The sequence below is a fragment of the Mustela nigripes genome, chromosome X (assembly GCF_022355385.1).
Source record: "Mustela nigripes isolate SB6536 chromosome X, MUSNIG.SB6536, whole genome shotgun sequence".
NCBI lineage: Eukaryota > Metazoa > Chordata > Mammalia > Carnivora > Mustelidae > Mustela > Mustela nigripes.
In genome coordinates, this window is record NC_081575.1 from 81,907,745 (window position 1) to 81,932,660 (window position 24,916).

General features: G+C 51.9%; 3 protein-coding genes across 9 annotated transcripts in view; 2 read left to right on the top strand and 1 right to left on the bottom strand.

Moving 5' to 3' along the window:
- SLC35A2 (solute carrier family 35 member A2) overlaps positions 1–8,504 on the top strand; it is a 9,364-nt gene extending 860 nt beyond the window's left edge. Inside the window, exons 2-5 of one of the 4 annotated variants that reach the window (XM_059385680.1) lie at positions 1,267–1,449; positions 5,034–5,185; positions 6,689–6,829; positions 8,193–8,504. In XM_059385680.1, coding sequence (XP_059241663.1) covers positions 1,267–1,449; positions 5,034–5,185; positions 6,689–6,829; positions 8,193–8,303 — 587 coding nt within the window. In that variant the 3' untranslated portion in view covers positions 8,304–8,504. Of the gene's footprint in view, positions 1–1,266; positions 1,450–5,033; positions 5,186–6,098; positions 6,830–8,192 lie in introns of all 4 variants that reach the window. The other 3 variants (XM_059385678.1, XM_059385677.1, XM_059385679.1) reach the window with 3 other exon arrangements.
- Positions 8,505–8,566: 62 nt separating this feature from the next.
- Positions 8,567–12,415, bottom strand: PQBP1 (polyglutamine binding protein 1). Of its 3 annotated transcripts, none has more exons than XM_059385683.1 (7): positions 12,264–12,415; positions 11,722–11,806; positions 10,115–10,226; positions 9,728–9,840; positions 9,262–9,525; positions 8,970–9,033; positions 8,567–8,788 (listed from the first exon to the last, which is right to left on the bottom strand). In XM_059385683.1, the coding sequence occupies exons 2-7, from the start codon at positions 11,786–11,788 to the stop codon at positions 8,632–8,634; spliced, it is 777 nt and encodes a 258-aa protein (XP_059241666.1). In that variant the 5' UTR covers positions 11,789–11,806; positions 12,264–12,415; the 3' UTR covers positions 8,567–8,631. The 3 variants fall into 3 exon arrangements, with proteins under 3 accessions (XP_059241666.1, XP_059241667.1, XP_059241665.1); XM_059385684.1 differs by having other exon boundaries at positions 12,253–12,415; XM_059385682.1 differs by lacking the exon at positions 12,264–12,415 and adding an exon at positions 11,959–12,176.
- A 94-nt stretch (positions 12,416–12,509) lies between these two features.
- Positions 12,510–16,261, top strand: TIMM17B (translocase of inner mitochondrial membrane 17B). 2 transcript variants are annotated; one of them, XM_059385685.1, is made up of 6 exons: positions 12,510–12,620; positions 13,501–13,600; positions 14,625–14,688; positions 15,476–15,604; positions 15,693–15,803; positions 15,884–16,261. In XM_059385685.1, the coding sequence occupies exons 1-6, from the start codon at positions 12,595–12,597 to the stop codon at positions 15,970–15,972; spliced, it is 519 nt and encodes a 172-aa protein (XP_059241668.1). In that variant the 5' UTR covers positions 12,510–12,594; the 3' UTR covers positions 15,973–16,261. The 2 variants fall into 2 exon arrangements, with proteins under 2 accessions (XP_059241668.1, XP_059241669.1); XM_059385686.1 differs by lacking the exon at positions 12,510–12,620 and adding an exon at positions 12,640–12,826.
- Positions 16,262–24,916: the final 8,655 nt, after the last annotated feature.

Here is a 24,916-nt window from a genome sequence, read left to right on the forward strand (position 1 = left end):
ATTTGGAGTTTGGGTGGGGGGGTTCGTCCTTAGAGAAGGGAGAGAGCATTCTGAGAGTGGGAAAGTTCTTCCTTATAGAATAAAGAGGCTGTTCTGTGGGTGGTGGTTTCTTCCTTATAAAGGGATAGGGGTTATTGTGAACTAGGGTGGGGCGGGTCCTTCCATACCCGACTTAGAGGGTCCGTTTTGAAGATTGGGATGTCCGTTATAAGGAGATAAGATGTTCTGGTGGGTCCCTTCCTAATGCTGGTAGAGTTCATTGTATATTGGAGTGAGAGGGTTCTTTCTTACATGGCAGAGAAAAGACATTCTGAGGGTGTGGGGCCCTTCTTTATAGCGGGGAGAGTTCATTGTGAGTGTGAGTAGAACAAGGAATGATTCCTTGGCTGGAGGTAGGGAAGGTGCAGTGGTTGGAGGATGACTGGGCCATGTGGAGTATAGGGAAATACCTCCTTGTGTCCTCGAGGGAATCACACCATTCTTGGTACAGTAACCATTTATTATATGGGGTCCAGTCCTAGGGGCTGTGGAGGAATTATTTCTTAAGTTTGTGAAACCATTCTGTGTCAGAGGGACTCTGGTGGTCATAGAAGGTAGGAGTTGGAAAGACCATTCTCAGTGTGAGGGGATGGAATAATATCTTAGATGGGAGGAAGACCGTTCTTTTGGGGGTGGACATGCCTTATATAGTGGTCTCATTCCCTTTATTGAGGTATCATTCTTTACATAGGATGACCCCTCATTAAATAGAAGCATCATTTCATATAAATCTGTGGTTTGCTCACCCACATAATGGAATCCTTGTAGCTCGCTCAGAGATCAGAACAACATAGGGATCTGCTGAGGTATTTCACACAAATTCTTTACCCCAGCGATAGGTAGACAGTTAGCACTCAATAAATGTTGAGAATGTGTTTGGTAGTCCGTCTTGGGGTGGAGTTGCTTCTCACACAGAGGAGGGAGGGAGGGGGCCCAGTGTGTTCAGCACCTGCTCCAGCCATTTCCTGATACCTCAGCAAGGATTCCAGGTATGGGCTGGATGGGGCGAGGCCCACTTCCTCCTTTGTGGCTCTTCCTGCCTGTTGAGGCAGCAGAAGTAGATGGGAGTCAGACCCTCCTTGGGTCAGGATAGGGAGGCAGAGAGAGGAAGTGGCAGTGGCTAGGAGGATCCTGGTTGAGAAAGGAGTGAGGGGGAAGGTGGTGGTGCGGCTGTGTCCTAGCAGCTTCTGACCCCTTCTTCCCCCTTGCTCATTGAATTCCCCACAGCTCACCGGCGCCTCAAATACATATCCCTAGCTGTGCTGGTGGTCCAGAATGCCTCCCTCATCCTCAGCATCCGCTACGCCCGCACACTGCCTGGGGACCGCTTCTTTGCCACCACTGCTGTGGTCATGGCCGAAGTGCTCAAAGGTCTCACCTGCCTGCTGCTGCTCTTCGCACAGAAGAGGGGTATGAGCCAGCAAGGGGGGCGGTGGTGCTGCACTGGGGTCAGTGGTGGGACTTTGTGTGTGTGTGTGTACACCCATGCCCACATGGAGGGTTTGCTGGGGTAATATCACTATATCCCTGTATCTGAAACTGCCTGGGGAGTGTGTAAGTGCAGCTAATCTGCCTTGTCTCTCCATCCCTACTTTTATACCCCTGATGCCCGGGAAGTTGGTCTGTGTGGATGTAGGAGTGAAACGGTCTGTGCCCATAAGGTAGCAGGCGACCCTTACAGGGTGATTCGCTTATTTCCCTTTAACTTTGCATTATGGATCATTTTAAACATATACAAACTTGGAGAGAATAATAAAATGAAATGTCCATGTACCCATCACCCAGAGTCATCAGTTGTCCACTCATGGCCCCTCTGCCATTAAACAGCATCAGTGATTACCCACTCGCTGTCCATCTCCCTGTCTGCCTACCTACCCACTCCCTGCCTTACCTTACTGCAGTGTGCCCCACACGAAGTATGTAGTATTTTGAAGTACATTCCCACCCCTACCTTACTGTCTTGAATAAATATTTTGGCGCATTAAAAATAAACTGCAGTATCTAAAAATCATACATCAAAAAAATGAACCATAAAAGAATCAAATACCCAGTCAAGTGTTCACACACTTACAATGGCTTCTCAAATACCATAACAATTTTTAAGAATTTGTCTCAGTCAGGTTTATATAAGGTCAGTGTCTTGCACTTGGTTGGTGTCTTCTAGGTCTGTTAACCTCAGGGTTCTCCAGCTCTGTGATGGACAGTTAATTTCTTGAAGAGAGCAGGTGGTTTGTCTTAGAGACTTTGGACAGCCTGCAGTTTGCTGCCGGCCTCCTAGTGGTATTTAACATATTCTTCTACTTTTTATGTACTTCCTAGAAATTGGATTTCTTTTTTTTTTTTTAAGATTTTATTTATTCAACAGAGAGAAATCACAAGTAGGAGAGGTAGTCGGAGAGGCAGGCAGAGAGAGAGAGGAAGGGAAGCAGGCCCCCTGCTGAGCAGAGAGCCCGATGCGGGACTCGATCCCAGGATCCTGAGATCATGACCTGAGCCGAAGGCAGCAGCTTAACCCACTGGGCCACCCAGGCGCCCCTAGAAATTGGATTTCTATACCAATTTAAACATCTCCCTAAAAGCCTGCTTTAAAACGTTGTCAGTTGTTTCTCTACAAAGGCCGTGCCAGGGCGCCTGGGGGTGCTCAGTCAGTTAAGCGTCCAACTCTTGATTTCAGCTAAGGTCATGATTGCAGGGTCTTGAGATTGAGCCCCACATTGGGCTCTGCACTTAGCAATGGGGAATCTGCTTGAGATTTTCTTCCTTTCCCTCTGCCTCTCTCCTCCGCTCGCTCATGGGCACGCACGCCCTAATAAGTAAATAAATCTTTACAAAAATAATTAAAGGCCTTGCCTGTGTAAAGGATACAGATGTCTGTTCCAGCTCTGCTGTCAGTATTTACGATGAAGAAAGCATTCTTGCCCGCTCACTAGCTCCAGGGCCCTGTGAGGCAGCAGTTTGGGAACCCATCTGTTCTGTCTTTTCTTCCCTTTTTTTTTTTTTTTTTTTTAAAGTGGACGTGTAGCTGACATACACAGTTAACCATTGAACAACACAGGTTTGAGCTGTGCAGGCGAATTTAGACGCAGGTTTTTGTCTAATAAATACAGTATGGAAAATGTATTTTCCTTATGATTTTCTTTTCTTTGCCTTACTTTAATGTAAGAATACCATATATGATACATATAACATACAAAATGTTCTATGTTCTCCATAAGGCTTCCAGCCAGCAGTAGACTATTAGGAGTTAAGCTTGGGGGTTGGAGGTATCAACAATTTATGTGGATTTTTAACTGTCTGGGGGGTTGATGCCCCAGCTCCTGTGCTGGTCACTGGTTAACTGTAATGTTTTCTTAGTTTCAGATGTACAACATACTGATTCAACAATTCTCTACATTACACAGTGCTCGCCATGATAAGTGCACTAACCATCTGTCACCAGACTGAGTTATTACCTTATTATTGGCTATATTCCCTGTGCTGTACTTTTCATCCCTGTGACTTATTTATTTTTATAACTGGAACTTTGTACCTCGTAACCCCCTTCACCTATTTCGCCCATTTCCCGCTCCCCTGCCTGCCCCCAGCAACTGCCAGTTCTCTAGGAGTGTGTGATTCTGCATCTGTTTTTGTGGTCGTTTTGTTTTGTTTTGTTAGATTCTACGAGGTGATGAAATCATTTGTCTTTCTTGGTCTGACTTCCTTCACTTAGCATCATGCCCTCAAGGTCCATCATCTGCTCCCCTCCCCCACCTTCTGTTCTGTTCTCAGTTGATTCCGAGACACTTCCAAGTGCTCATGCGGCAGCCCCTGCTCCAACTGCGTCCTGTGCTCAGGGGGGCTGATACTTGGGATGGGGAGAAGCAAAGAGCTACAGATTTAAAACCACAGGCCTCTGCCTCAGATCTACAATTTCAGCCCCTCGCCCCATGTTGTTGTTTTTTCTCTTGAATCAGTTTTGTGGTAAAACCTGGCCTGACCCCACATGGGGCTGTTTGTGTATCTGTGTTTTTAATTTTTCTCATTTGGTGTGAATGTTTACACAAGTCGCCACAGAAATATGAACATGTGTGATTATGGTGTGCAGCCTCCTGTATGTGAGGGCTGTGTTACATGTTACGTGCCAGATTGCCCATGATACTTGTCTGACGCCTGGAAAATGTCCCAACACCCAAACCCCTGGGCCCCAAGAGTTGGGGTTAAAGGGTTTGAGATGGGTAATTACTCCTGGGATGAAGGCCAGGCAGGGCCACGAGCCAGTGTAAGTTCCCTGTGATAGCCCCGTGCACTGGCTTTCCCCTGCGATAGCCTGGTGCAGTAGGTGGGGTTTTCAGAGGAGCAACATGCAGCTGAGCCTGAAAAGGTAAACTGTAGAGCTTTGCAGAGGCCTGACTCTCCAGGAGGGTCCTCTCTCTCGTGCATCGGTGGGAGCAGGCCCCAGCCAGCCTTGGCTGCTTCTTAGTCCCATTGCCATTGTTGCCTGTGGCCCAGGTGGCCCAGTCCTTGGGTGTCGGGTGGGCAGAGCAGGAGATGGCTCCTACCCTCAGGCAGCTGTCAGGCCAGTAAGGAGCTAGGATAAGGGTCATAGTTGAGTCTCCAACTTCCCCTCTGGTTGGCAGTCTGCCTTCCCACTCTTAAGGCTTCTCCTTCACAAGCTAGTTCCTACTGACAATTTCACTGGCTAGACAGGTATTGAGTGCTTCCCTGAGTGGGCCTCCTGTCTGGGGAGCTAGGCTGTACACTGAGTGAGGACAGCCTGCGAGCCTCAGCTGTGCACAGTCCAGGATGGTGGTTTTGTATCCTATGAAACTGCTGGCCATGAGGGCCTGCTGGAGGGTGGGGGGTGCTGCGCTGTGGCGAAACTGAGAGCACAGACCTCATTCGAGCCCTCAGGAAGTCAGAGTATGGTAGGGAGACACAGGGCCCAGCCTAGTCCTGGCCTGCAGAGGATCTGCAGTGCTCAGGAGGGCTGTCCTCCCCCTCCCCGTGCACCCCAGGTAACGTGAAGCACCTCGCGCTCTTCCTCCACGAGGCTGTCCTGGTGCGGTATGTGGACACACTCAAGCTTGCGGTGCCCTCTCTCATCTACACCTTGCAGAATAACCTCCAATATGTTGCCATCTCCAACCTGCCAGCTGCCACTTTCCAGGTGAGCTGCATGCCCATTGTGGCCTCGGAGGAGCCAGCTGGGGTCAGGGAGTTAGGAGACAAGGGGAGGGCTGCAGAGAGCTGGGACTGTGTCGCCTTGGCTCTCCCTCAGTCTCAGTTCTTCATCTGTGAGAACTGGGAATGGGGACGGGAATGCCTCCTCACCGGGTTGCTGGGACGGCTAAAAGAAATAATATCTGGGAAGAGCCCTTGGTTGGCAGTAGGTGGGCTTTCGGCTGTTTCCAAGGAGGCCTTGGAAAATGGTTGAAGAGCCTGGATTCTGGGGCCCAAATCCCACCTCAGGTACTACTTCCCAGCTGTGTGATCTTGGGCAAGTCACTGACATCTCTGTGCCCTAGTTTTCTCATCTTCCCATCAGACATTACAGTAGCGCCCACCTCATCTGGGAGAGCACTGAACGAATAGATTCATATGCAGTGCCTAGAGGCACAGTAGCACACAGCAGGCACTGTGTCAATGTTTGCCGATGTTATCATTGTGGCTGATTGGCTTGCATCAGCACCTAGTTATCAGCCCTCGCCCCCCCCCCCACCCTCATCAAAGAGCCTGTCACTTGTTCACTCACCTGCCGCTTGAGCTGGTTCGCAAACAACAGCTGTACTCTACAGATGGTGATGTCGGGGCCAAGACAGGGCAAGTGCCTTGTTCCTCATCACACAGCCAGAAAATGGGGTTGGGGTGCAGACTTGGGTATGGCCCGGGACTTCCTTGTGGAGCTGTGGACTTTCCGGGAAGCATGGCTCAGGGCTGTTTAGTGCCCTGCCAGTCAGCTCCCAAGGACTGGGTGTCTTCCTGTTCACCTGCCCTGCCCTATCCTTGCACTGGGCGCATTGTGGGATAGGGGTGGGGCAGGGAACAGCCCTTAGCACCTCCTGCATGCATGCTACACACAGGTGACGTACCAGCTGAAGATCCTGACCACGGCGCTGTTCTCCGTGCTCATGCTGAACCGCAGCCTTTCGCGGCTGCAGTGGGCTTCCCTGCTGCTCCTCTTCACTGGTGTTGCCATTGTCCAGGCACAACAAGCTGGTGGTGGGGGCCCTCGGCCACTGGACCAGAACCCTGGGGCAGGCCTGGTGGCCGTTGTGGCCTCTTGTCTGTCCTCGGGCTTCGCGGGCGTCTACTTCGAGAAGATCCTCAAGGGCAGCTCGGGCTCTGTGTGGCTGCGCAACTTGCAGCTGGGCCTCTTCGGCACAGCGCTAGGCCTGGTGGGGCTCTGGTGGGCCGAGGGCACTGCTGTGGCCCGCCGCGGCTTCTTCTTTGGCTACACACCGGCCGTGTGGGGTGTGGTGCTCAACCAGGCCTTTGGCGGGCTGCTGGTGGCTGTTGTCGTCAAGTACGCCGACAACATCCTCAAGGGCTTTGCCACCTCCCTATCCATTGTGCTGTCCACGGTTGCCTCCATCCGCCTCTTCGGCTTCCACGTGGACCCGCTGTTTGCCCTGGGCGCTGGGCTGGTCATCGGTGCTGTCTACCTCTACAGTCTGCCCCGAGGTGCAGCCAAAGCCACAGCCTCCGCCTCCGCCTCCGGGCCCTGCACGCACCAGCAGCCTCCGGGGCAGCCGCCACCACCCAAGCTGTCTTCCCACCGCGGAGACCTCAGCACGGAGCCCTTTCTGCCAAAGTCAGTGCTGGTGAAGTGAGGGCTGGTGGCGGTGGGGGGTGACAGGGAGGGGGACTGGGTGGAGGGTGTTGGGCATCTGCAGGGACCTGAGCTGCCACTGGGTCTGGCTCCTCTGGGACTGGAAGAGTGTTTTCTCCCAGGTCATGGAGACTTCTGGAGGGGCATGGGATGGGGTGGGGCGTCACACAAACCCTTCCTCGCAGACTGCGCCCCCCTCCACTGGAGGAGGCTTTGAGAGCTGCCTCCTCTGCCCCAGCCAACCCCTTTCAGGGACTGGGTTGGCAGTGTTGTCATTCAAGGCCTTTCTTTGCCTGCCTGCCCTCAGCTGGAGGTGTCCTGTCCCATGCCTGGGAGAGCCCCTCCTAGCAACCCCTCCACCTCTGTAAGGACAAATCGGACAAAAATGTTACAGCTCTTTTAGTGATGGATGCCTACCTGTGGGGTTCAGCTTCCTGTAGCTTGAGGCCTTCTTGCCTCCCTCACAGCCACAGTGGATCATGTTAGCAGTTCAGTTCTTTTTTGTACGTTGCCTTGGGGCAGCTTCCCTGACGGGAGACCCTTCAAAATGGGCCTCTTGTAGGTACCCCAGAGAGAGGAAGGGGCCGGAGCTGACAGGTGTTGCATCAGCCCATTCCTGGGGAGGGTACAGTGCAGTAGGGGCCGTTTGTCTTTTTAATGGTCTGGAAACTTGTGGTATAATCAGATAATTAATGATCCAGGGTGCGGGGAAGGGGAAAAGGTCCTTGGAGTGGCTGAATCTCACTGAAATCTAAGACACTGTCAGATGCCAGATGCAGGGTTCTTTTCCAAGACATCCTAAAAGGGAAGCTAAAGCTGTCGACCACACCTCTGATAATGCACTGGCTCTATGAGGCACCCTTGCTCTGTGACAGGGTGAGGGGGTCTTAAAATCGCTGAAATGTGGAACTTGCCCCCTGCACTCCCTTAAGCTTATTAACCCCTTAACTGTCTCCCAGGATGTGCGTGCGTGCGCATGCGTGTGTGTGTGCGCACACGCACGCGTGCACACACACATGGGGGAGATGCCTGGGCTATCTTTGCTCTATGTAAATAGGGTCGTTGGATCTTTATTTTTGATTAATTTGTTCTGATTTTTTTGGCTTGTTTTCTAAGAAACTGTAATGAACAAATGTCAGGAGACCCAATGCCAAATAAAGATGTTGTATTTATTTAGTCCACGTGTAGCTTTCTGACCCAGGGGACTCACTCTGTCTGCATAGGTTCTGTTACTAACCCCCGGACTACCAGTTCCACCACTGCCACCCTTGCTTGCTCAGGGCACTCGCCTGCCAGCCCACACCAGCTGTCTGTGTTTCTCTCTCCCTCCCCGTTCCCACCACAGGTTGCTCACCAAGGTGAAGGGTTCGTAGCCGCTGGGATGGAAGACGCTGGCCTGGCCTCCTTCTCCCCTCTTGCCCTGGCCCAGCCAGGACCAAACTCTGATCAGTATTAGGGGTGGGGGGAGGTAGACACTGAACCCCAACCTGGTCCCCCCATCCCCCACCCCACGCAGGGGGAGGGACACAACTGAGCTCTGGTAATGAGGGCATGGACAGGATCCACCTCGGCCTCCAAGCCCCCCGTCGCCCTCATATCCTTGCCACTCCCGCACTATCTTAGGTGAGTTTTTGCAAATAAAATGTGTTTCACATCTTGCCGGCCTTGGGTTGGGAAGCCTCAAGAGCACATGGGAAGGAAACACTCAGGCCTCATGGGCACGATCCATCGAAAAACTTTTATTAAAAACCCTGGAGGACAGTGGGGTGGCATTGTGGGGAGATTCAGTCTTGTTGCTTGGTTCGGGAGGCCTCGGCGTTGGCCCGGAGCACAGCCCCCGGGGATGGGTAGGGGCGCTGCTGGAAGAGGGGCCCCGCCGCTGTCGTGTCTGCACCCGTCTTGGCCTCATTCCGCTTGGGGAGTCCTGTTGACCATGTGCCCCTGGTAGGGAGGGGGTTAGGAAACAGGGGTCAGGAGTTGGGAATATGGGATGCAGTAGGCACTCCCCACCCCCAACTCCAACAACTGACAAATCGGGGAAGGAGACAGGGAAAAGGGAATGGTCATCAGTGCAAGGGACTCCTGAGGGAAAGAGAAGGGCTTGTGAGGGCTTTTCCTTTACCGGGGTGCATCCGAGTACGAGCTGGGGTCCATGGGGTCTAACTCTTCATCCTTCCGGCTTGCCGCTGAGGAAACAGGTAGCAGAGTGAGGTTTTCAGTAGAGACACAAGGAGCCGCTGATCACCAACCTCCCCCATCCCAGGGAAAAATGGGGTGCATGGCTGCCGTGGCCCACAGCACCCCATCCCAGGCACCAGGCTCAGGCACTCAAATGAGCAAAGGGAGGGCCTCTCTTCCATGACTCGTCCGTGGTGCCTCATCTGCCTCGGGCCCGGCCCTGCTGTTGAGCTTACCCTTCTTGCTCTTGGGGTAGGGTGCCAGCTCCTCCCTGCGATGATGGCGCCGTTCTTTGCTCTCTTCCCGCTCTGATTTGTCATACCCACGATCCCGATCCCGATCCCTGTCCCGCTCTCTCTCTCTGTCCACTTTGTCATAACCACGTTCCCGTTCTCTGTCCGACTTCTCGTGGCCCCGGTCTGACTTCTCGTGGCCCCGGTCCGACTTCTCGTGGCCCCGGTCTGACTTCTCATGGCCCCGATCCACCTTCTCCTCAGCATCTGGGAACACAAAAGCCTTGAAGTGATCTTTCTCCTCCAATCTCTGGCCCCAGCAGCCTCTGCCTTCAGTAAATGCCACCCCCCTCTTGCCTGGGGTTTGGTCTGCCTGTCTCACCTGCCCCTCCCCAGTCCACTGTCATTTACCTGACCCCTCCCTGAGAACTGCAGGACCATGGAGGCACCCTTAGGTCCCCCAACTCACCTGCATTACTTGCCCTGAGCTTCTTGGCGGATTTGGTAACGACGGAGTTGGGGTCATGTGGGGAGAGCCAGGACACGAGGTCTGTGTCCACATTCCAGTAGTAAGGGAGCCCGCTGTGGGGCAGTGGGAGGGAAGCAGGGGAGCGAGAGAGGGAGGGGGAGAGAGGAGGGGAGAAGGAAGGAAGGAGGGAGTGGAGGAGTGTCAGCACAGGGGTCTTATAGCCTCAACTCCTACCCATCTCTTGTAACTGCCCCATGTCAGGACCCCAGAAGGAGGACCCCCAGACCTCTGTGTTTCCCATTTACCCCAAGGCCAGGGACAGCACAGGAAAGGTGAAGTCAGATGTCACTTCCCCCACCCACCCCCACCCCAGTTCCCCAGGCTCACCAGGAAGGGTCAAACACCTTGTACCAGCTCGGTGGCAGGCCCTCCAACCGGGTGGCCTCATAGTCTACAGGGTCATCATCATAGTCCTCAGCAATGATCTCTTCCTCTGGCTCTGGCAGAATAGCGGGGTGGAGGAAAGCAATAAGGACTAGAGGAATTCTCATCTTAGAGCCAGAGCCTGGAAAGACCCTCAAATTCACATGGACCGTGTGTGTGTGTGCGCATGCACGCGTGCGCACCAGGTCTCACCTTCTGTGGCAAATATCACATTCCAAATCCAAGTGTCTGAAGATCAGGGGATTTGCCATAAAATGTACCTAAATCTCTTCTGTTTCTGGGTTCAGGTAAAATCTGGGATTTGATGCTGTCACCCACACCTATCTGATTTCAGAATTTAGACAAGGATTCATCATACAAACGTATCCTCCAGTTCCTGAGTTCAGGAAGCATGGGACACCATGCTATCCAAATCTATTTGGATAAAATGAGTTTGAACAGTAACGGATTATTCTAAAAATATGTCCAAATATGCTCAGCTCCCAAAGCCTGGCAAATATCGGGTTTCTGATCTTGTATATTGAGCAGCAAGTCTGTTGGCAGAGGATATATCCAAACACTGCTCTGGGTCCATTCAGTTCCTAGGCTTGACATAGCAGGCCTACAGCAGCTGTCAGTTACTATTGGCAAAATAAAAGAGGTGAATGTTGTTAGCTTGGTACTTGACCCTCAGTAGGCCTAGCACAGATTTCAGCTGTGGCTGGAACTAACAATGAAATGTACATGTCAGCAGCAGCATACTGCCTTGCACACAATAGACCCAAAGTAGATGTGAGCTATAATCACCAGTATCGTTAGTAAGATGTATATTCCATCAGCACAGGGCCTCGTACTCAACAGGCTTACAATAATGGTCAGTGATTATTATCGGTATTATTAACCGCAAGATCTATGCGTGGCACAGTTGCTTGTAAAAGATGGCCTTTACCAGTAAGGTGAAAATAAGATGTACTTCCCAGTGCTTAGCACACTGTACCCAAAACAGATGCCAAAAAAAACCCCCTCAAAAACAAAAAAACACCACACCAGATGCCAGCTTTTACTATTACTGACAATGAGGTGGAAATCAGCACAAGCAGCCCAGGAGGCATAAATGATAGATCCTATCATTATTTTCTACTGTTAGCCATAATGCATATGCCAAGCACTTGGGCCCAAAATACATGTCAGCTACGGATACGGTGAACAATACCCCTCGCTCCACTATAGGTCTAAAATAAGGTAATCATTAGGGTAAAGAACAAAGTATCTGCGTCCTGCTACGGTCTACTAGGATACTTTGTAATACCTTCCACGGATTGCTTGTTGGATTGCACGAGGCACACAACAGAACCCCAAAAAGGCCTGCTGTCAATATTAAGCACTAAACATGCATTCCCCACCCCCACCCCCGCCCGCGCTAGGAATGAAGCCATATTGTTAACAACGCCCGCCCCCCGACTGATTGGTGCGCAATAGGGTATATGCTAGGTATGAAGTGGCAGTTATGAACAACAAAGTGCCTGTCAAGCCTGCCACATGGTAGGCCCATCTGCTTTTAGCTCGCTTACCGGGCTCCAGATGTTTGAGGATGCCTCTCTTGGCCAAGCGGGTCTGCAGCGCAACAGGCAGCGGCATAGTGTACAGCAGACAGACCTAGGGACGGACGGATGGAAAGACACACGCGCACAAACACACACACACACACACACACACAAACCACCAGCTCAAATGAGGATTCAAATCCCGATCCTAAAATCAAGCGCCTCCTCCCAGCGTATACTCCGTCTGGACCCCCACCTACCTACCTGCACGAATAGCTGGCCGGACGGAACCGACGCACTAAGAGGTGGGAAGATAGGTGCACTGCACCCAAACTCCCACCGACCCCCACCTCGAGGCTGAGTGTTCCAGGACCCAGTTCTCCTCCCAGGCCCAGGCTCCACCCACCGCCTAAGGGGCCAAGCTCAGTTCCACCCCCCCTGCGTCCCAGAAATGGGCTCACCCAACGTCCCCCACAGACTCCTGGGTGGGAGGAACCAAAGCTCCGGGACGGGGGAGCAGAGCGCAGCACCTCCTCCTATTGCAAAAGATGCACCCACCCCAACATTACCAATACAATCCCGTGAGTACTGGAAGGTTGTCAGATGGGCCGGCTTTCTCTTGTAGCTGCTAGGATCACCAGAACCACGTGAATGCCTTCTCTGAAAGCACAGAATGAGGACCGCCCTCCCCAAAGCTAGAAAGAACTGGGCGACAGTCAGGCTGCAGTACGGATGACGCAACCCGGGTGGCCAATGAGAGCGCGGCCCTGGCCTGAGGAGCGCGAAGCGACCCAATCGCTGGGCTAGAATAGGTGGAGGGCTCAGGCGCCTGTGCGCGATTGCCGTGGGGGCGTGGCCCGCCGGGGTTTAGTCAGGACTGCGCGGCCGGACGCCGGCGCCATGGAGGAATACGCGCGGGAGCCTTGGTACGGCGGTGGGCACAGGCCCCGGGACTGTTGCTGCGGCACCACGGCCAGCTGTGGGTGGCGGGCGGGAGAGGCGCCGGCCACACCGCGCCACGTCCTAGACTCGGGACATTCTTAGACATTTGTGGTCTCCTTCCGCTTCCCTCCGCTTCGTTCCTCCCACTCGGGCGCCGTTAAGAGGGGCCGCCGCCATGTGCCTGGAGAAGGTGCGGTGCAGGACCAACCACTCCCAAGTTTCCCCTGACTTCGTTTGTCTCCCCAGTCTTTCTTAACGGAAAGAGCCATGCTGGTCGAATCCATTCCAGCCCGGGGGTGGTGACGGTTGTCGAGCGGAAATCCCCAGAGTTACCTTGCGTGGCTTTATCCTGGTCGCTTCAGCCAGTGGGGGCGGGGCCCGGGTGAGCCTATGGTGAACGAGCTGGGTCCTTTCCCCCCCCCCCCCCCCGTACCGTGTGCTCTTGGTTTTTCCCAGTTGGGGCGGGTTAAAAAGGCGGGAAGAGGGCGGGATTTGGTCGGACGTGTTCACAGTTGGAGACGGGGGTCTGACCCCGCCCTGCTTTAATAACGGTATTAGCAAATGAACACTTTCACATCGCTGATCCAAACGTGCCAACCCCGCCTGTGTCAGTTCATTTACTGTTAGGTAGTAGGGAAGCAGTTGGCTGATTCCTCGGTTGGCCACGAGGGGAGGGGCGGACAGGGCCAAGACTAATGTTTTTCCCCTTGAGTACCATTTGCCGAAATGAGGGGGAAAATAATATTATCTGAAGTGCTGCTTCCCATTCGAGTGACTTGGCTTCTCCCAGTGGGAAGGAGTCCATGCAATATGGCAGGGGGAAGAGGGGCTCACTTAATCCCACCTTCCTCTTCCGGCCTGCAGCCCATGGCGAATCGTGGACGATTGCGGTGGAGCCTTCACTATGGGTGTTATCGGCGGTGGAGTCTTCCAGGCCATCAAGGGCTTCCGCAATGCCCCTGTCGTGAGTCGTGGGCTTCCCTGGGTGGGGCGGGGGGGGGGGACCTGCCCTGCCCACCCCACCCAGGATACTGCGCGGAAAACCGCTTGGAGCTGCCATGACTTACTCATTCTGGTTTCTGCTAGCTTATTATGTGCCAGGCCTGGCTCCAGGATCTGTGGTTTGGGGAGAAATGGCAAACATGGCCCTGTGTCCCTCGCCCCCAGCACCCAACTGGGTTTTCTCTGTGAAAATGCTGTGCTTTCAAAACGATCCTCATCAAATCCTAAATGTATGTGCAAGGCCAGAGAGACTTTCCCCAGAGGCAGATTACCTGGATACAGGGAAGTGCCAGGAGTTTAACTGGCAGAAGGACAGCCTTAAAGTTAAGAAAATGCTTTTAATGTAACCTAATCAATGTTCTTCTCTCTCTCTCTCTCTCTCTCTCTCTGCCCACCCTCTTCCAAGATCTTATCAAACGTCATGGCTTTAAATGCCATCCATTTGCCAAGGTCTCTGAAATTTATCTATCTACTCCCGTCCCTCCCCTCAACTCCTGGAACTCTTTCCTGGATCTTTGCCCAGATTTCCTGTTCTCATCTTCAAGGTCTCAGCACAAATACCCCCTCCTTTAGAGTCCTTTCCTGACCTTTCAGCCGTTATCATTTCTCTTGATCCCATTTCCTCTAGGGTCTGTATTGCTTTGTGAAGCTATCTTGTTGGTCTGTACCTCTGCCAGGCATTTGTCTCTCCCGTTGTAATGTGAGCTTGGAGAGGGTAGGGGCTAGGTCTGTCTCATTATCCCTCCATTACAGCATGGTGCCTGGCACTTAGGTGCTAGGGATCATTGAATGAATGAGAACCTCTTAACCCACAGCTGAGAACGCCCATGTTAGGGTGCTCATCAGCCTCCAAGTTCCTGATCCCTGCTCTGTGTCTCTACTCCTGATACCCCTGATCCATCACGTTCCCTCCCTTAAAAGCTACAAACCCTGCGCGCCAGGGGCCTAATCCCTGTTCTGACTCCCCGCCTCCTCACTTTTCCCAGGGAATTCGGCACCGAATGAGAGGCAGTGTCAACGCTGTGAGGATCCGAGCCCCCCAGATTGGAGGTAAGAGGCTTGGAGAGACCTAGGAGATGGGATGCAGAGTTGGCAGTGGTCATTCCTGTGGTTCTAGACTGAAGATTGGGGGTCCACATTTCCAGCCCCAATTTTGCCTGTGACTTCAGGACAGTGATGTTTCCCCATAATTGAATACAGAGGGGCAGGAGTATGGATTCCAAGAGTTTAAATCCAGACCCCAGATCTTCCCTGATGGCATGACTTTGGGTTCGTGGCTTCACCTCTCTGAACCTCATCGGTAATATGGGGATGGTGACCAGCAGTAACCTCTTAAATTGTTTTGTAAGATAGATCATGTACATTTATGTCATTTACAGAGGATTTGCTAAGTGCTGGCTGCTTAGCTAAGTCCTTTAACCATGTTAATGAATTTAAGACTTCAGAAGTCAAATTAACATATCAGTACCTAGAACAGGTCCTGGCGCACAGCAGGGCCTCAATAAACACTTCAACTATCACAGCGTTAACCAGCTTTCATAGCCTCTTTTGGGCTCCCCAGTTTGGAGTGATGCTTAGAAAGATCAGAGTTGCTCTGTGAAAAGCCACACAGGAGAGAAATATGTTTGTAAACACTTGTCAAACCCCTACAAAGGTGAGGGGAATGCCGGTGGCGATCAGAGATCTCTTAACAAAGGGGCGCACAGGGAGTATCCCCTAGGAGTTTACTCTCTGCCTTGTGTCCCCATCCCTTGCCAGAACCGTCAGGCCTTGGAAGCCCCCAGACCCAGCGCTGTGGATTGTGGGGCATTCTGATTCAGCCTCTGTCTCCCTACAGGTAGCTTCGCGGTGTGGGGGGGCCTGTTCTCCACCATCGACTGTGGCCTGGTGCGCCTGCGGGGCAAAGAAGACCCCTGGAACTCCATCACCAGCGGAGCATTGACCGGGGCTGTGCTGGCAGCCCGCAGTGAGTGCCCTAGCCCCTGGCCCCCCGGCCCCTTCCGCCTTGTTCTGCCTGCCCTCACCTCTCTCTCCCTGTCTCTTCCCTCTCCCAGGTGGCCCACTGGCCATGGTGGGCTCGGCCATGATGGGGGGCATCCTCTTGGCCCTCATAGAGGGTGTTGGTATCCTCCTTACTCGCTATACAGCTCAGCAGTTTCGCAACGGTGAGTACCCAGCAGACACTGGTCAGGGAGAGGTGCGAAATGCATCGCCTCTCACCCTTAACTGATTCTTTCCTCTGCAGCACCCCCGTTCCTGGAGGACCCCAGCCAGCTGCCCCCTAAGGAGGGTACCCCAGCCCCAGGCTATCCCAGCTATCAGCAGTACCACTGAGGAAGTGACCACCTGTCACCACCACCATGGGAGCTCCTCCTCCGTTCCCTCCCCGATGATCTACCTCGAAGGGAGGGCTGGCTCCCAGTAGGCCCTGGGACCCTCCAGAGAGGGCCTCTACTGTGCTCCCTTGTCCCAGGGTGGGGGGTGGGGCACCCCAGCTGCCCTGAAGGATGGGTCCCCTTCTCTATCAGGGCACCCCAACCCCGAATTCACATGTAACAAGTTCTCACCCCAGCCCCCTTTTCCTGGCGCCCTGATGAGTATTTAAAGCCTGTTTTGAAATGCCTGTGTTTGTACTCCTTGAGCCGCGCGGGAGCCCCTTGTTATGACAAGGGGCAGGGCCCTCTTCGGGGACGCAGAAGCCCTAGGTATTGTAGTCTGCAGAGAGTAAGTGTTTGTGGGATGAATGAGCAGGAGGAGGAATGAATCAAGAAATGAACAGGTGCATGAATAAGGGGGTGTGGGGACCAAGTGATGAATCATAGGCAGACGGGAACAGGCTTGGGAAAGAAATGAGTGAACAGAAGAATTACTGGGGTGGGGAAGGGTGTAGTTTGCACCTTGCACCCCGACCCCTCCCTCCTATGCCCCCATTGCCAAGGCTGGGAAATCTGACTGCAGTGAAGTCTGGCTTTCTGAATCTCAGTCACCCCATTTGTGAGTGTGATCTCCCTCTCTGTGGCCTCACTATGGACCTGGGGTGGAAGTGTGGGTCAGAAAGATCCAGCTTTCTTGAGGAAGGTGCCCTCTGTCAGTCTCCCCCTTCTGTACCCCTGAGCTACTCCTTGATGATGCTCAACACTGCGATTTTCTTAAGAGCAACGATAAAATAACCAGAAAGGAGTTTTCATATTGGGGTGGGGGCGTTATAGGAAAGAGATTTTTCTGGAGGGACATTGGCCCCAAACACTGTCTCTTCCACCCAAACCCCCTACACATGTGGGACCAACACTGTCACCACTGGGGTGCATCACGGGGGACCTAAGAACAGTTTCTTTTAGTGCAAGTCATTACAAAGAGGTGGAGATGTCCTTGGACAAAATTGCTTCCTGGGGGTAAAAGTACAGAAGCCCAGACCTCCCAACAACCTGGATGCCTCTGTAGGAGCCAAAGTGTCACAGGGCCAGCTTGTGTGCCTTGGTGCCAGCCTGCCAGCAGCCACCAGACAAGACTCCAGGGAAGCACGGTCGGGGGTGGGGGGCTGCCGGCGCTGTGCACACTGCCCTTACAGGGCCCCCACCCAGCCTTGAGCTCTGAGCTCTAGGGGCATCAGTTTCGGGCCCAGGGTCTTCCAGGTGGTCATGCCTTCTGGGCTGCTAATGTGGCAAGATCCCTTCTTCACCACTAGGCCCCCTTCTCTGGGCTCCCCCCGCCCATATTTTGGACTCCATATCGCTCCTATCAAACACTGCCCTGCCAGCTCTTCCAGCCTTTCCCATTGGCTATGTCACTCAGCTGTGGTCCCCACAGACCTGAATCTGCAGACCCCGGCCCCCTCTTGTCTTTCCTCCCTGTCCTCTAAGGATCCTGCAAGCGCCTACCTCTTCTATGTCTCAGCTCTGGCTCCTCTTTGTGTGTGTCATGTGCCTACTGCATCTGCCTGGTCCCTTCCAAATGGGTGGGGCTCCTACAGGTCCCTTTCTGCTACCCCTACCTGGTCCTCCCCAGCCTCTAGCCCGAACCTCTGCCCAGCTCAGGCCCCATGCCCTCTGCTCCTTAAGGTTCCGCCCCTGTAGGTGCACCTAAAAATACGGCCCCTCTGCCTCGGGCCGGTCACTGTCAATGGTCCCTGGGAGGCTGGGATGCGAGGGGGCCTTAGCACAGTTTATGGCATCCTTCAGGCCCTTCTGCTCTGGCTCCTCCTCAGGCCGCTGGCATGGGGGCGGGTGTGTGTGTGTGCATGGGAATACCAGGGTACCAGCTCAGCAATGTAGGCTTGTGGCTTCGTGGGGATGGAGGGGGGGGTGCCAAGCATCTAGGAGTCCCTGGTCTCCTAGCTGGGCCTGGAGTGTCTGGAGTCACCCAGGTCCCCAGAGCTAGAACCAGGGCAACGGAGGAGCAGTCAGGTCGGGTCTGGGCCTGCAGACAACTTCTTTTTGCCAGAGAAGGAAACATGGGGTCGACCCCAGGCAGTTTCATCGGGAGGGACTATGGAGACTGGGAGAAGGCAGGAGTGAGACAAACACGGAGAGAAACAAGCCGAGAGACGTAGCCGAGAAGAGCTGGAGACGTAGGAAGAGCTGGAGGCAGAGACATACAAGTGATCTTGAAAAGAGAAACAAGAAGCTGTGCGAGAGTCAGAAATGCAGGTGGTCGGGGGGACATGGGGGGCTCAGTCGGTTAAGCCTCTGCCTTCAGCTCAGGTCGTGATCTCAGGGTCCTGGGATTGAGCCTCCCGTGGGGCTCTCTGCTCAGCATGGACTGGCTTCTCCCTCTCCCTCTGCCCTTCCCCCCACCACTAGTGCTTGCTTGCTTTCTCCTGCTCTCTCTCATAGATAGGTAAATAAATCATTTTAAAAGGAAAGGAAAATGCAGGTGGGGACGTGGGAAGACCCTCAGCGTCAGATGGAGGTAAATGCAGGGAAGAAGGCCAGCCAGCATAGTAGGTGTGAGCTGGGCTAAAGGGCCCCATGGACAGAGGGCTAGCAGTCCTTCCTTTACTGTCTGGCTGAGGGGCCTCAGAGAAGCAGAGAAGAGCCTGACCCTGCCTCCTTTATCCCTCTGGCTCGCTCTCTCACTCTCATTTCTGGTTTCATCCCATCTGCTTCCCACAAGGATTTCATGCCTCTCCCTGGGGTTCTTCCTTCCCCTCTTCCTGGCTTCCCCCATCCCCTGAGCAACAAGTTGGCCTCCATCTGTCTTGATCTGTCTCTCAGCCCTCCTTCCCCATTTCTCTACTTCAGTCCCCCTGGCTGGTGGCTTGCACACTCCCCATGGCCCCTGGCTTTGTTATATGTTAATGTCATGGGGCAGGTGGCTGGAGGAAGTATCTGGGGGGCAAGGAAGGTTAGTGAGATGGAGAGAATCCGGGAAGTACACCGGGGTCCAGCCCTGACAGCAGGGTGAGGAGTCACTGCCTCAGGCAGAGACCCTGAGATGCTGGGGAGAGAGACATGGGGAGATTAAGACACAGAATAGAAAGAATTGGGACAGAGCCCACAGGAGGGACCAAGACAAAGGGAAGCCAAAGTTTAAGGAGATATCAAAGGAGAGATAGATGCAGAAAAAGCAGTATAAAAAAAAAAAAAAGGTAGGACAAGTGAAAGGACAGGAAAAGAGAAAATGTGAGAAGGGAGATAGACACAAAAGATTGGGAGAGTGAGCCAGCCAGTGAGGGCAAGGGAGAGAAAGGAGCAGAGAGAGTCAGAACAAAACAAAGACGTGAGAGAGACAGGAGAGTGGGACACACAGTCTCTTAACCCTGCACCTGGGGCTTGCTGGCCTGGGTGTTCTTTCTTTTTTATGTAACGTTTTATTTATTTATTTATTTGGCGGGGAGAGAGTGAGGGAGCACAAGCAGGGGAGGGGCAAAAAGGGAGGGGAAGAGGCAGACTACTTGATGAGCAGGGAGCCTGACGCGGGACTCTATCCCAGGACCCAGGACCTGAGCTGAAGGCAGCCACTTAACGGACTGAGCCACCCAGACACCCCTATCTGAGTGTTCTTATTTCCTTTGTTTTCTTAGTGGCAGCTGGAGAACAGGGCCTGGCTGGGCGGGGCAGCTCTGCCAGCCCCAGCACTCCAGGTCATCAAAGTGGGTGGGAGGAGGGCAGCATCCCCTGGGGATACACTTTTTTTTTTAAGATCCTGTTTATTTATTCAACAGAGAGAGAGAGAGAGCACTGGTAGGCAGAGAGGCAGGCGGAAGCAGGCTCCCTGCTGAGCAGAGAATCTGATGGGGGGCTCGATCCGGGGACCCTGAGATCATGACCTGAGCCGAAGGCAGAGGCCTAACTCACTGAGCCACCCAGGCGCCCCCGGATACACTTTTGGACAGCAATGCTGTGCTGTTGTCTTGGGTGGCATCAAAGAGCTCATTTGGGGCCAACCCCCGCAGCTGGCCAATGGGAGTCATCTCCGGGAAATATGCAGTATCCTCAGAATGCCCACAAGCACAGAAGAGGAACAATGCGCCAGTGATCCCTTCTGGGGGTCAAAGGAACCTTCCTTTTGTCACCTTCCTTATACATAAGGGAAATGGAAGGTACCAAGAAGTATGGCTGTGCTGCCTGAAAGTGGCAAAGCGGACATTTGTACCCGTATGTATAGTGCTTAGAGTTGGAGACCTGTGTTGCACCATAATGTCCAACACATCATCGATCAGCACCACAGGTGCCCTTTGAAGCTTTTCACAGGCCAGCAGAACAATATCTGAGCCCCCATTGTTAAGGTAATAACTAAGGACTCAAGGAATGACTTGACGGAGAGCAGCCTGGCAGCAATCCTGGGCCTTCACCCAGGTGTCTTCTGAGAAGGTCCTGCTTGTTCAGTTTCAGAACGTTCATCAGAGCTTGTGCTTTTCTGTATGTACATCTCATGGAAGAGTTAAATACCCGCTAGAGCCGCATGGATCAACATGGGTCATTTTCGAGCCTGCAGCATGACACAGAAGAAGGAAAGCCAAAGACTGCTGTGTAGAGTACAATATTTGCAGTAAACACATGGGAACAATATGTACAGTTCATGGGTCCCTGATGAGCTAATGAAAGAATAAAAAAGCGCAAGGGAACGATCAATAAGAAACTCGGTGTTGCGTTCACGTCAGAGGGTGAAGGCAGGAAAGAATGGACCAGAGGTGCGCCCAGGTGGCTGAGTTGACCATCTGCCTTCAGTTTTGGTTGTAATCCCGGGGTCCTGAGATTGAGTCCCTGTGTTGGGCTCCCTGCTCAGCGGGGAGTCCGTATCTCCCTTTCCCTCTGCCCCTCCCCCTGCTAGTGCTCCCTCATGTATTCTGCTCTCTCTCAAATAAATTTAAAAATAAGTTAAAAAAAAAAAAAGAACAGAGTAGAGGGAGCTAACCTAGTAGGTTTCAGCTGGAGCTGAAAGATTTTATTTATTTTATTTATTTATGAGAGAGAGAGCATGCACACACAGTTGGTGGGCAGGGGCAGAGGGAGAGGAAGAAGCAGGCTCCCCTCCGAGCAGGGAGCCCAAAGAGGGGCTCCATCCGAGGACCCTGGGATCATGACCTAAGCCAAAGGCAGTCACCTAACTGACCGAGCCACCCTGGTCCCCTGAAATATTTTGTTTCTTAAAGGAAAAAAATTGGGAGCAAATGACAAAATGTTGAGAGTTCACAGGTGTCCATTATATTACTATCTTCTGCAGATTGTTGTCCATTTGAAGATATTTCATAATTTAGGGGATGAAAAAAGAATCCTACTTGCATTAAATTGAATATATAGATTAATTTGGGGATCCCCAGTGTTGATTCTTCATGCCTGGAACACAACGTCTCTTTCCATTCATTTGGGCCCCTTTTTCTTTTCTTCTGTAAATCAATAGAGCTCATACTTTTCTTGTTCAAGGTATTTGCAGGAAGTTGTATTTTCTTACCATGACGAACAATGTCCTTTTCTACTACATTTAAAAATTTTTAAGTGTCGGGGCGCCTGGGTGGCTTGGTGGGTTAAGGCCTCTGCTTTCGGCTCGGGTCGTGATCTCAGGGTCTTGGGATCGAGCCCCGCGTTGGGCGCTCTGCTCAGTGGGGAGCCTGCTTCCCTCTCTCTCTCTCTCTCTCTCTCTGCCTGCCTCTCTGCCTGCTTGTGATCTCTGTCTGTCAAATATATAAATAAAAAAAATCTAAAAAAAATTTTAAGTGTCTGTAAAGGAAGGACATTCAATTTCACTTTGGTCTTGTTTCTGGCCACCTTGCTCACCTTTCTTATTAGGTCTAAAAGTGTTTTAGATGATTTTCTTGGATTTTTTAAAAAAGATTTATTTAGGGGAACCTGGGTGGCTCAGTGGGTTAGGCCTCTGCCTTCGGCTCAGTTCATGGTCTGGGGGTCCTGGGATCGAGCCCCGCATCAGGCTCTCTGCTCAGCGGGAGCCTGTTTCCTCCCCTCTCTGCCTACTTGTGATCTCTGTCAAATACATAAATGAAATCATTTTAAAAATTAAAAATAAATAAAAATAAATTTAAAAGATTTATTTATTAATTTTAGAGACAGAGCACAAGTCGGAAGGACCAAGTGGAGGGGGGAGAGAGAAAATCTCAAGCAGACTCCCCGCTGAGCACCAAGCCCAACTCCGGGTTCGATCTTATGATCCTGAGATCACAAACTGAGCAGAAACCAAGAGTTGGATGTTCAACCAACTGAGCCACCCGTGCACCCCAGTTCTCTTGGATTTTTTAAGCAAATAATGTCCTCGGACTTCAGCCAAAGACTACCAGAACACCCTAGTGATTCAACAAAGTTGGGTGTATTACCTCATTGCAACAAGGGGGAATACACACAGTGGAGAATCCTTGGGCATCTCAGTTAAGGAAAGACCTTACAAGATTTGGGTCTGTGTCAGATGTGTTCGTGTCAAATCCCCTGATGTGACAAGGGCTGCACCGTGGCTGTTTAAGGTTCTGAGCAGGGTACATACACAGGTAGTACCAAAAACAAGATGATGATTAGTCTCATAATAAGTTCATAATAAGTCTTCATAAGGGGTGCCTGGGTGGCTCAGTTGGTTAAGTGGCTGCCTTCAGCTCAGGTCATGATCCCAGCATCCTGGGATTGAGTCCCACATTGGGCTCCTTGCTCCGCGGGGAGCCTGCTTCTCCTTCTGTCTCTGCCTGCCACTCTGCCTGCCTGTACTCTCTCTATCTCTCTGACAAATAAATAATTAAAATATTTTTAAAAAATAAGTCTTCATAATAATTAGTCTTTATAGGGGCGCCTGGGTGGCTCAGTGGGTTAAAGTCTCTGCCTTCAGCTCGGGTCATGATCTCAGGGTCCTGGGATCAAGCCTTGCATCGGGCTCTCTACTCAGCAGGGAACCTGCTTCACACCCCTCTCTCTCTCTGCCTGCCTCTGCCTGCCTGCTTGTGATCTCTGTCAAGTAAATAAATAAAATCTTTAAAAAAAATAATTAGTCTTCATAATAAACCTCGGAGACCGGGGCCTAAATGACCGGGCCACACTCAGGCCATGGAACCATGTCCCAAAGTCTAACCAGTCTCTAGAGAGCCAGGTGGCTTTTTCTTTTAGTCTCATAAGAAAGTGCTCTACTTCACCTGTAGTATTTCTGTAAGTGCCACAAAGAGTGTTCCCTGAGCATCATCTCCCCATTTCCCTTCCCCTTCACTGGCTGAAAAGAAATCCGAGGTTATGAAATGGCTTGTGACAGCTCTAGCTAATGAATTTACATTTAAGCTGGTTAGCTGCACTTCTAGAATAGAAGTTGTGTCATGTGTGGCATCTGCTAAGGTCAGAGATGAGTTTGCGACCAGTTTTTCCACAACTGTTTTCCCTACCATGGAAAACAGCAGCTGCCATGAAGAAGGAACCAGCTATTTAATTTTTTTTTAAAGATTTTATTCACCCACTTGACAGAGATCACCAGTAGGCAGAGAGGCAGGCAGAGAGGAGGAAGCAGGCTCCCTGCCGAGCACAGAACCCGATGCAGGGCTCGAGCCCAGGACCCTGGGATCATGACCTGAGCTGAAGGCAGAGGCTTTAACCCATTGAGCCACCCAGGCACCCCTATTTAATTTTTTAAAAGATTTTATTTATTTATTTGACAGAGAGAGAGAGAGGGAGGGCAAGCACAAGCAGGGGGAGCTGCAGGCAGAGGGAGAAGCAGAGTCCCCACAGAGCAAGGAGCCCAATGCAGGACTTGATCCCAGGACCCTGGGATCATGACCTGAAGGGAAGGCAGACGCTTAACCAACTGAGGTACCCGGGCATCCTGAGCCAGCTGTTTCTGTAGCAGTTCCAAGGAGTGTATGCTTGCCTCATTGTTGATCTCTGGAGAGCCTCAGGGAAACGTCCACAGGAGGGCGGTAGTTTTAAACAGCTCTGTGTCTGGAGCAATTATTCTGAATACACAGGATAAGGAAGTGCTGCAGTAGGCTGGTGTAAGTGGGTCCTCTGCATTGAGAGTATATATATATCATTTATTACAGCAGGGAAAAGGCTATTTGTATCCCTCTGAAGGGGAAGATGTCTTGAGCAGAGTTAAACAATAACAATGAAACCGGCCAGAATGTTTTAAGAACAAAAATGCCCCAACCCCCATTTCTCATGGTTCTAGGGCTTGGCTGCTAGGTTCGTACTGAGCTCAGCAGAAGCATTCTGTGAGGCCAGTGTCCAGTTTTTACAAAATCAAGGTTTGGGATTAATTTTTTTGAGGGCAATGTCAGTACCAGAAGGGACCTATAAAAAAGAAAGCTACCTTTGGAGGTATTTGGAAGAACAGCTATAAAATTTTTGTCAGGTGGATGAGTGTGTGTGCTTGAAAGAAAGAGAGAGAGAGAGAATAAACAAATTCAGAATAGTAGCCATTGTCTGAGAAAACACCCAAGAGGGTTTTATTTTTCCTTAAGTAACAGAGGGAGATCATAGGAGCTCAAAAGTAACAGGGTGAAAGTAAGGGAGATCTGGGGAGGGGGCTGGGGGCCTGGGGTAATTGGGGGATGGGCATTAAGGAGGGCACTTGATGGAATGAGCACGGGGTGTGATATGAACTGATGACTCACTAAATTCTACCTCTGAAACTAATAATACACTATATGCTAATTGAATCTAATTTAAATTTTAAAAGGAGATAATTTGAAAGATATTTTACTTGGTTACTAGAGGGTGTTAAGATATAGTAATAGTCGGGATTCATAGTGGAATGGGGCACCTGGGTAGCTCAATCGGTTAAGCATCTGCCTTCCACTTGGGTCGTGATCTTGGTGACCTGGGATTGAGACCATCAGACTCCCTGCCTGGTGGCAAGTCTG

Bases quoted from the DNA above. Each gene is read 5' to 3' on its own strand.
- TIMM17B (XM_059385685.1), top strand. From the start codon at position 12,595: ATGGAGGAATACGCGCGGGAGCCTTG. The intron at 13,601-14,624 runs GTGAGTCGTGGG...CACTTTTCCCAG, and splicing joins GCTTCCGCAATGCCCCTGTC to GGAATTCGGCACCGAATGAG. The intron at 14,689-15,475 runs GTAAGAGGCTTG...GTCTCCCTACAG, and splicing joins CCGAGCCCCCCAGATTGGAG to GTAGCTTCGCGGTGTGGGGG.
- PQBP1 (XM_059385683.1), bottom strand. From the start codon at position 11,788: ATGCCGCTGCCTGTTGCGCTGCAGACCCGCTTGGCCAAGAGAGGCATC. The intron at 9,841-10,114 runs GTGAGCCTGGGG...ACTGCCCCACAG, and splicing joins AAGGTGTTTGACCCTTCCTG to CGGGCTCCCTTACTACTGGA. The intron at 8,789-8,969 runs GTAAAGGAAAAG...CCTCCCTACCAG, and splicing joins TCGTACTCGGATGCACCCCG to GGGCACATGGTCAACAGGAC.